Source organism: Chrysochloris asiatica, unplaced genomic scaffold (assembly GCF_000296735.1).
Source record: "Chrysochloris asiatica unplaced genomic scaffold, ChrAsi1.0 scaffold00004, whole genome shotgun sequence".
Classification (NCBI taxonomy): Eukaryota; Metazoa; Chordata; class Mammalia; order Afrosoricida; family Chrysochloridae; genus Chrysochloris; species Chrysochloris asiatica.
In genome coordinates this window covers 47279165-47289716 of record NW_006408522.1, presented here as the reverse complement: position 1 = coordinate 47289716, position 10552 = coordinate 47279165, and the positions used below count along the sequence as shown (strand labels likewise).

The window sequence follows — 10552 nt, the reverse complement described above, 5'->3', positions numbered from 1 at the left end:
TCCGAGGGTGTAAATCCTTACGGGAGTAGAAAGCCTCATCTTTCTCCCACGGAGCAGCTGGTAGTTTCGAACTGCTGACCTTATGGTTCGCAGCCTGATTCGTAACCACTACGCTACCAGAGCTCCTTGTAAATTTAACAAATGAAAATGAAGCATTACAGATTCTTGGTGAAGTGAGTATTTATTCATTTGCAATGAAAACAAAATGCTTCATAGCACTTATCAATATATTTGACAGGTTTTCAAATTCAAATATGTAAAGGTTCTCTCTTTAAATTTAGAATTAAAAATATCCACAATGAATAAATATTTATATTTTGCATGGATTATCAATTTTCATCAATTATCAGTGAATTGCAGGATAATGCACTGGACTGCAAGGTTGTTTGAACCACAAGGGAGGCAGTTTAAGCTCACCAAGTGCTCCTCAGAAACCTTACACAGGGTCGCTATGGGTGGGAAGCGACTCACTGGTACATAACAACAATAAATTATAGAAAATAAGGAGCTCTGGTAGTGTAGTGGTTATGAGTCAGACTGTTAACCTCAAGGTCAGCAGTTTGAAACTACCAGTCATTCCATGGTAGAAACATAAGGATTTCTGCTCCCATAAAGATTTATAGCCTCAGAAACTCTATACAAGGCCACTATGAGTCAGAATTTGCATATCAGTAATTGATGGTCTGTCCCACAGTCTGCCCTGGCCTTGTTTTCACTGATGATATGGAGCGTTTCCATCTTCTCTTTCCACAGATGTAGTCAATTTGATTTCTATGTGTTCAATCTGGTGAGGTCCCTGAGGCCATCTCTTATGCTGTCTAAAGAAGGTATTTGAAATAAACAAATCATTTGTCTTGCAGAAATCTATCATTCGTTCTCCAGCATCATTTCTATCACCAAGTCCAAATTTTCCAACTACTGGTCCTTCCTCTTTGCTCCCAACCTTTGCATTCCAATCACCAATAATAAGCAATACATCTTGATTGCATGTTTGATCAATTTCAGACTGAAGAAGTTGGTAGAATTCTTCTATTTCATATTCACTGGCTTTAGTGGTTGGTGCATAAATTTGAATAATAGTGGTATTAACTGGGCTTCCCTGTAGGCGCATGGATATTATCCTATCACTTACAGCATTGAACCTCATGATTGATCTAGATATGTTCTTTTTGACCATGAATGCAACACCATTCCTTTTCAATTTGTCATTCCCTGCATAGTAAACCATGTTGTTGTCAGATTCAAAATGGCCAATACCAGTCCATTTCAGCTCACTAATGCACTCCATTTCATTTTTGACAACTTCCAATTTTTCCAGATTCATACTTCGTACATTCCATGTTCTGATTTTCAGTGGATGTTTACAGCTGTTTCTCTTCATTTTGAGTTGTGGCCCATCAGCAAATGAAGGTTCTGTGTACTTTTCTCCCCCAAACTTAACTCTTTTCACGTCTTCGTGGTCAACTCTACTTTGAGGAGGCATTTTTTTTCCCAGTTGCATTCTGAGTGCCTTCCCACCTTCTGGTCCTGTATCTGACAATGTTTCTCTGCTATTCATAGAGTTTTCAGTGTTTAGCGATTCGGAAGTAGTTTGTCACTCTTTCTTCCTAGTCAGTCTTTGTCTGGAAGCTCATCTGAAACCTGTCTACCATGGGTGACCCTGCTGGTTATTTAAAATACCAGTGGCATAGCCCTCAGAATCACAGCAACTCAAGCTACCACAGCACGACAGACAGACAAGTGGGGCCATTTGGTTTTATGTTGATACTGTCACTTTAAATTTCGATGTCAATCCTGATACAATCAAGATGTTCTCTCCTGATACTATCAATCCTGATACAATCAAGATTTTCTCTCCCAAGATGGCGGCTCCTGGAACAGCTGAGTGTCTTGATCCAGAAAACAATGGATTTCTGGATTCCCTTCAAATTCCCCAGCTGTAAACCCTCTGATCCTCCAAACATACCTTTATATTTGTTTCAGAGTTTCAACACCATCTCATGAGCCCTCTTGGCCCAGTGTTCCGTGTTGTTGTTGACCAAGCTCCTCACTACGCATCTACCCAATCCGCCATCTTGAGGACTAAGGTGCGCCAGACCCAAGCCACGGTATTTTCAATAACCTCATATGGGTGCGAAAGCTAGCTATTATGCTTTTATGTGTTTATTTATTTATTTTAAGTATGACCTACCATGCAAATCTTCTTCTCCTTTTTTGAATATTTAGCACTACTGAAATTTGTCCCGGCTCCATCTGAAAAATTCCATATATGCTATTCTTATCAATGGGCATGAATAATGAATTTTGGTTATCCAATTTGTGCATAAAGAACACTGGTGGTACAGTGGCTGCTAACCGAAAGGTTGACAGCTCAATCCTACCAACCACTCTGTGGGGTTGAAGATGTGGCAGTATACTTCTATAAAGATCTGTAGCCTTGAGAAACCCATGGAGCCAGTATACTATCCTGTCGCGTCCTGGTCTGGCACTTTGGTTAATGTGTTGTACTATAAAGTTGGTTTGAACCGCAAGGTCAATGGTTCAAGTTCACCAACCTTTTCTCAGAAACCCTATACAGGGTCTCTATGGGTCAGAACCAACTTGATGGCACTTAACAATAATATGGTACTGATGTGGTGTTGTACAATAAGCTCTGGACCACAAAGTTGTTTGAACTGCATGGTTGGTGATTCAAATTCATCAGCCACACCTTGGAAACCCAATACAGTATTGCTATGAGTTGGACCCAACTTCAGGCACTCAACAACAACAACAACAACATAGGGTCTCTATAAGTAGGAATTGACTCTACATCAATGAATACTTTTTTGCATATATTATTTTTCTAAAGTCTGCATGCAAGATTCTTCTTTCTTATCCAAATAGCAATATAACAAATAAACTCTGGCATTTGTCACTTAATCAGAAAAATATTTTTTAGGTATTTCTTTTTCATGGCAGTTGTGATTGATTGCCAGTGGCTGTATCGAGTACTAAATTAAAAAGATCTATTTAATTTTATTAAGAAAAAGTAACCTACTAGCAACATCTGCTATGAATTCAGGACATAAATGTAACCCTACGTTTGCCATATATTTACTACCCTCATCTCTCCATAATCTTTTACAGATGGTTTTAAGTGTTGGAGCAATAGTTGGAAAGATGGATAAAATAATCAATGCAAAAATATTCCTTGTAAGTGAAATCATTATTGTTACTCAGTTGTTATTGTTGTTGTTAGTTGCTATCTAGATGTTCCAACCCATGATAACTCATGCATAATGGGATAGGACCACTGTGATCCACTGAGTGTTCATTGGCTGATTTCTGAACGTATATTCCCTAGTATTTCTTCTTAGTTCTTCTGAATCTGAAAACTCTGCTGAAGCTTGGTCAGCATCATAACAACAAAGAAACCTCTAACAAATGTGTGGTGGCTATATGTGAGACACACTTGTCAGGATTTAAACCCACATCTCCCACACGGTCCATGAGAATTCTTCTGCTGAACCACCAATGTTCCCACTATTTCTCAGCTATTAACATTGTTGTTAACATTAATTTTCATTGAGTTGAACTGCTAGTATGTTCCTTGTTTTCCCATAAAAGTTAATACTAGAGTTACTTCAGTGATACTTCTTTTATATTTAACGTTTTCTAAAGTTTTATATAATCACAAAGGACTTAATGAAATTCTAAATCGTCAGAATGACTGAGTGCTAAACTTCAAGAATATTCTCATTATTCAATAAAAAGCATCAAGGATGGTGAAAAGCATGCTCTCCTCCTCAGTAGAGTAAAAGGACATTTTTTTCTATGTTATGGAAGAATAAGCCTATGAATTTCTTCATTAGCCCTCTTGGTATCTACATGCATATTTTAAGTATGTATGAACACAAGCATCTAATTGTCAAATTAATTGTAAATATTCAGGTGCATGAAATCAAGTGTATAGAATTATAGTTTTCCCAAATCCATTATCTACGATAGGGATAGGTTCATTGTCTATAAATGTGCTCATTCTCCACCAACCAACTAGTTTTAATGCTTTCTAGAGAAATTTCTAGAGAAAGTTCCCATGACTGATAAATTTGGCAAATTCACAATCCATTTAAATAATAAAAGAATAAGCCCTGCCTCTAAACCCAAGGGAAAACCAACAGGCTGATTTTAATAATTCCCTCTGGTAATTGATCACCGATCTGCATATTCTGTATATGTTTCCTATCTGTTTTCCTTTTTTAACCTAAAAATGATTGTCATATGTATTCCTGGAGGTAAAAATATAATCCATATATAATCACTGTGTCTGAAATTCATTGAGGAGTCTATACTATACCTCAGCTAAAATTGGTAGGTTGAATAGCAATCCTAACAGAATGTTGTTTGTCTGTTCTAATAAAACGTGTACTGAATGGAAAACATATTCTGATCATGAGGGAAACAGTATAAAGGTAATCTTGGTCAACTAGTAGCTGGACAATTGTATCCCATTCTAATAAGAAGGCTACTCTGTAACTGATTAAAAAACTGTCACTGATATCCTACTATGAGACATCACTTTTGGGTTTGAATTTGAGCTTTTGGAATCTGAACAGGATTACTTTAACCCACAGGACAAACAAAAGACAAAATCACTTAGAAAATATATATTCCTGAAAAATTAGGTTCTTTCTTAGCAATGTTTATCATCTGTGATAAGTCTAAAATCTGATACACTAAAATTTCAGGTCACAAAATAGGAAATAATGACTTCTTTTAGTATTCAGTTTATTGAATTCTATGTTCCCACGTTGAGTATTTATTTTAATTCAGAAAGATTTTGTGAATAACTTATTACATGTATTACATTTAATAGTGTCTTAAATATAACAACTTATTACATTTAAATATATTACATTTAAATTGATTTCCTTTTGAATATGTTATGTTTAAGTCAATTTCTTTTAATTTTTCCCTGAGAGTTTACACTTATATTCTTGCTAAAATACTGTTTAGTCAATATAGTTGTCTTAATTTTACCCCTGATGTATAATTTTTAAATAATTTTGAAGCCCTAGGAACATTCCCTATTTTTCTAAACCCAGTGGTCCTTTTCCTCTTACCAGTAAAACAACCAGTAAAAAATCTTTTAATATGTTTTAACTTTGTCAATATTTGTGGAAAAGTCCTTTAATCAATTTAAAATAATTTACATGTTCGTCATTGTGAAGGATCATTGAGTAGTTTTGACTCATAGAGACCTTTTACAGGGTTTCCAAGGAGTGGCTGCTGGGTTTGAACGTCCACTTTTGTAGTTAGCAGTCTGGTGCTTATCTACTAAATGTACAAGTATTTTATTTTAATTAGGAACATAGTAAAGTGGCTGTTTTGATAACTAATCTGATTTTTTCACTTTCCAAACACTTTCATTACTGATAAATGATAATGGTCATCGTCTCTGGGTTATCCATTCCATAAATGGATTCCCAAAGAAGCTCTGGTAGGGTAGTGGTCACAAGTTGGGTTTTTAACCTCAAGGTCAGCAGATCAAAACTACCAGCTGTTCCACAGGAAGAAAGATGAGGCTTTATATTCCAGTAAAGCTACACAAAAGAAAACATAACCAACACTCATGATAACTAGAAATGGTGTGACCCTTAATCTAATTAAAATAAAATGTTAGTTACATATTGTCACATATACTGACTCTTAGATTTAAATATTCCTTTGGATATGTATGGAAATGACTTTCCCACTGAATATACACAGTATTGAACACCCTCTACATAGTTTCCCTTGCTCCCAAGTAAGCCACTACAGTTCAGAGCAGTGGACTTATTGTTCTTCTTTCGGTCTTGTGTGTGGTATTAAAAGAGTAAGACTCCCCAATCACAGGTGCATTTCAGACCAAGTCCTAATTGATATTATTTACTCTGTTATTTTCCATTCCTTGCTATTGGTTATTTCTTTGTTAGTCAAAGTTGCGTTGTTATTGTTAGATACCAAGGAGTCAGCTGACTCATAGCTACCCTATATACAACAGAAGGAAACACTGTTGGATCCTGCACCACCCTCACAAGCATTGGCTAGTCAAATACATACTATTCAATAATTAATTTTCCCTTTGAAAGTAAGCTGTTGTTTGCATTAGAGAGTTTTTTCTTACTTAATTTTACTTTTATTTATGTCTTAATAAAAATTATTTTTAGATTTTAAAAAATTATGAATAGCAACATCTATCATAAAAATTTGAATCCATGTATATAGCTGGGTAAGGAGAAAAATGAGGCGTTCTGCTCCTGTGAATATTTAAAGCCTCAGAAACCCTATACAAGGTCACTATAAGTCAGATTCAACTCAACAACATTTAACACCAACATATAACTGGGTATTTAAAACTGTATGTGCTTGTAAAATGATTTAAATTTCAAATGTAACAAGTACCTTTTCTGTTTTTAATTTTCAAATTTTACATGTATAAATTTAAGCTATGAAATTACTATTGTAAATTTCCTCAAGATTTTCTCCTGCTAATGTTTTGAGATTGAGGATTGTATATTTTTTAAAACAATTTCACAGCTTGCATGTAGATTAAATTTATTACCTAACTAAGTCTATCAATGATAACATCAATAATTCTTTACAAAGAAGACACAAAATAATTATATCAACTGTGTTTAATAGTGTAAAATGCTTTTATTAATTCTAATTTTTTTTTTTTTTTATCATTATTCTGGTGCAAACATTTTCACCGGCTCCCTTAGTCTGGGGTCATAACTACTAGAATATGAGATAATGTTAAAGAATAAAATTTTGTAAAGGAACATACATATGTATATAAACTTGTATGTTCAATGAAACATACAAGTATATTCACATGTGTTATCCTTTATAGCCTAGTAACATTCTTTGCTGTTGAAGAGTAGATATTTTATTTTTGCAGTAAAGTTAATCAATGTTCAAAACAGTTTAATAAAATTCCCTAGGAAATGTTGAGATCGGGACTATAAGTTAAATCTTGACTCTTAAATCAAATTTTAAAAGAAATTCTGAAATTGAGCTAATCAATGTCTTCTGAATATTTGATGAGCTATTAAGCAAAAAAAAAATTGAAATTCAAACTTGATTTTCCATTTTCTATTCTGTTGCTATAGAAATAAGAAGTAGTATAAGTATACATGTGTGTGTGCTGGGTCAGTGACAATTTTTTTTAAAAAAGAAGAAAGACTAAAAGTAAAAGAAGCCTAGGACCAAGAAACCTGGGAACAATAGATTAAAAAGCTAAAGTCAAAAGTAGTCAACAGTTGTAGCTCAATTTGGGAAAACACCTAGAGCGCAAATGTCAAGAGTGTATGAACCTGCAGAATAGCAGAGAGCATGCATACAGTGTGAAATGTCAGAGAAAAGAATTGCTTGGAGGAAGATAAGCATTCCAGAGCCAAGGAAACACATGCACTGCTTGTTTGGTATGTAAGGCATGATGGTGGGTCACACTCTATAAATACAGAGTGCCAAAGAACGAAAAAGAAATAACTCTAGTCACAGGACCAACAATTCTAAATTCAGAAAAACTATAAAGAGAAGTCTAGATTTCTAGTCAGGAATCAAAATATGAGATACTTCTCATGAATCACAAATAGCTTGGAAACTGAGAAACATTTATATTCCTATTCAAAAATACCTTTGGAAATTTATTTTAGCTAATTATTACAGTAATTTGGGAGGGACTGGCCAGTTTAAAACTTCAGGAGTAAATAAAATCATTGGTATATCTTTAGAAAATGAAAGGCAGGGTTAGGAATAAGGGTGTCCATTAGAAGAGAGTACCTTAAATAATTTGCTGAGTTAGGAATACAATTCAACTTACATATGCATATTTGAAAGGAGCTCTGGTAGCGTTGTGGTTACGAATCGGGCTGCGAACCTTAAGGTCAGCGGTTCGAAACTACCACAGGAAGAAAGATGAGGCTTTCTACTCCGTAAAGATTTACACCCTCGGAAACCCTGTACAGGGTCGCTATGGGTCGGAATCGACTCGACGGCACTTAACAACAAATGCATATTTAAATATTCCCAAAGGAACTGAGAAAAATAGAGGAGTTGACTATTGAATACTAAGTACCCAAGATTTAAATGTCTATGATTTTATGCATGTGAACTCCTTATTTGACTAGTAGCCATTTGACTCATTTTATTCATGGATCCATTCAATTCAGGGGTCATAAATTTCATCTTATGAACCTTTCTGGCTTTAAAAAAATTAGTAATGGGAATATTGCTTATAATAATCAATTAAAATGCATTTTACAGAACTGTCCATCTTCTCTCTTCCTATAGGAATCAAATGTTTTCATTCTGCATGACCATACCTTCAAGACGAAAACACGTTTAGTGGTGACTTTTTCCAGATTATCTCATAGTTACGATGGATCTCATGAATAGCTCAACAATATCTGAGTTTATATTGTTAGGACTCACCAGTAGTAGGGAACTTGAAATTTTCTTTTTTTTCATATTTTTGTTGAGCTATGCAGCTATTGTAGCAGGAAACCTTCTGATTGTTGTCACAGTAACCTTTGACTTTCACCTGCACTCCACACCTATGTATTTCCTCCTTGGAAATCTCTCCTTTTTTGATATGACTCTTTCCACAATCACAACTCCTAAGATGATCACAGATTTTCTCAGAGAGAAGAAAACGATTTCCTTGTGGGGCTGCATGGCTCAGATGTTTTTCCTCCATTTTTTAGGAGGCAGTGAGATGACTCTTCTCATAGTTATGGCTGTTGATCGGTATGTTGCAATATGCAGACCTCTTCACTACACCACCATCATGAACCGCCGAGTACTCATGGGTTCTGTGATACTGTCATGGACTGTTGGTTTTGTGCATACTATGAGTCAGATGGTTTTTACTATCACCTTGCCTTTCTGTGGCCCCAATGTAGTAGACAATATTTTTTGTGACCTACCTCTGGTTCTAAAACTTGCCTGCACTGACACTTATGTTCTGGAATTGTTGGTGATTGCAGACAGTGGACTGTTGTCTTTCATCTGCTTTGTACTCTTGCTCATTTCCTACACTGTCATACTGGTGACCGTCCGACGTCGATCGTCTGGTGGACTCTCCAAGGCTCTGTCCACACTGTCTGCTCATATCACTGTGGTCACTCTGTTCTTCGGACCATGCATCTTCATTTATGCTTGGCCGTTCAGTGGCCTTTCAGTGGATAAATTTCTTTCTGTGTTTTATTCAGTCATCACACCCTTACTGAACCCCATTATTTATACTTTGAGGAACCAGGAGATGAAAGCAGCCATGAGTAGACTGAGGACCCAGCATGTCAGCTCCAGACAGAACTTCTAGCAACAGTAATGATAAGTAAGGTTTTAGCGCAAAGCCCAGGCAAATCACAACACAAATAAATTCATTTTGTTTTTGTAAAGATTAAACATATTCATAATGTGTATCAAAATTACTGATATTTCATAATTATTTTTATATGATTTTTAAAATAATTATCTCACTGGAAATCAATTCCATTTTGGAGTAATATGTATTTTAAATTGTAATAGATATAATAGAAAAATTGTCTTATTAACTGTAGTTAGTAATCCAGAAATGTCCAAGAATATATTTTTTTAAATAAAACTAAATCTAATATAAGCTTGTTTATTTTAATCAGGGGTCATTAAACTAAATTTTTTAGATGACTACATGTGCTCAAAATTGTGTAAATGCATCTTAATCCAGGTATTCACAAATACATCCCCAATTTAGTGACTCATCACATATGAAAGGATTGTTGTTGTTATTGTTAAGTTCCTTCTAGAAGTCAGTTCCAACACATAACAACCCTACATAGAGTTTCTGAGAAGCAGCTGGTGAGCTTGAACTGCCGACCTTGCAGGGTTTTTTTTAATGTTGGAGAAATATTTGGAAAGAGTATATAAAAGCATTGATGCACACATTTTTTCTACTAAGAGAAATCATTATTTATTTATTTATTTATTGTTTCTCAGTTGTTGTTGTTAGTTACTATCCAATCGGCCCACCAAACTCACGGTGACCTCATACATGCATAATGGGATAGAACCATTATGATCCATAGGGTGTTTATTGGCTGATTTCTGGAAGTATATTTCTAAGCCTTTATTTCTAGTCCTTCAGAAACTGGAAGCCATGCTGAAACTGGTTCAGCCTATGCCAACACCCAAATGTCTTCCAACAGTGGCTGGTGACTATTTCGGAGGTGCAGTGGCCAGGACTCAAACCCACATCTCCCACATGGTAGATTAGAATTCTGCCACGGAACCACCAATGCTCCCATTGTTACTCAGTTAGCTGTTAGTATTGCTGTTAATGTTAGTTCTCATATACTAATAGTATATTGCTTGCTGTTTTTCCCATAAGAATGAATACTTTCCCCAATAGATGATATTCCTTTTATACTTTATGTTTTGTAAAGTTTTGCATAACAACAAAGAACTAATGAAATTCTAAATCTTCAGAATGATTGAGTTAAGCTCCATAAATATTGTCATTATTCAAAAAAGAACATTGTTGTTG

At 35.1% G+C, this 10552-nt stretch overlaps 1 protein-coding gene across 1 annotated transcript; it reads left to right on the top strand.

The window, feature by feature from the left end:
- The first annotated feature begins 8407 nt into the window (after positions 1–8407).
- Positions 8408–9349, top strand: LOC102815757 (olfactory receptor 4L1-like). The gene has a single exon (XM_006831830.1). It carries the CDS (start codon positions 8408–8410, stop codon positions 9347–9349), a length of 942 nt encoding a protein of 313 aa, XP_006831893.1.
- Positions 9350–10552: the final 1203 nt, after the last annotated feature.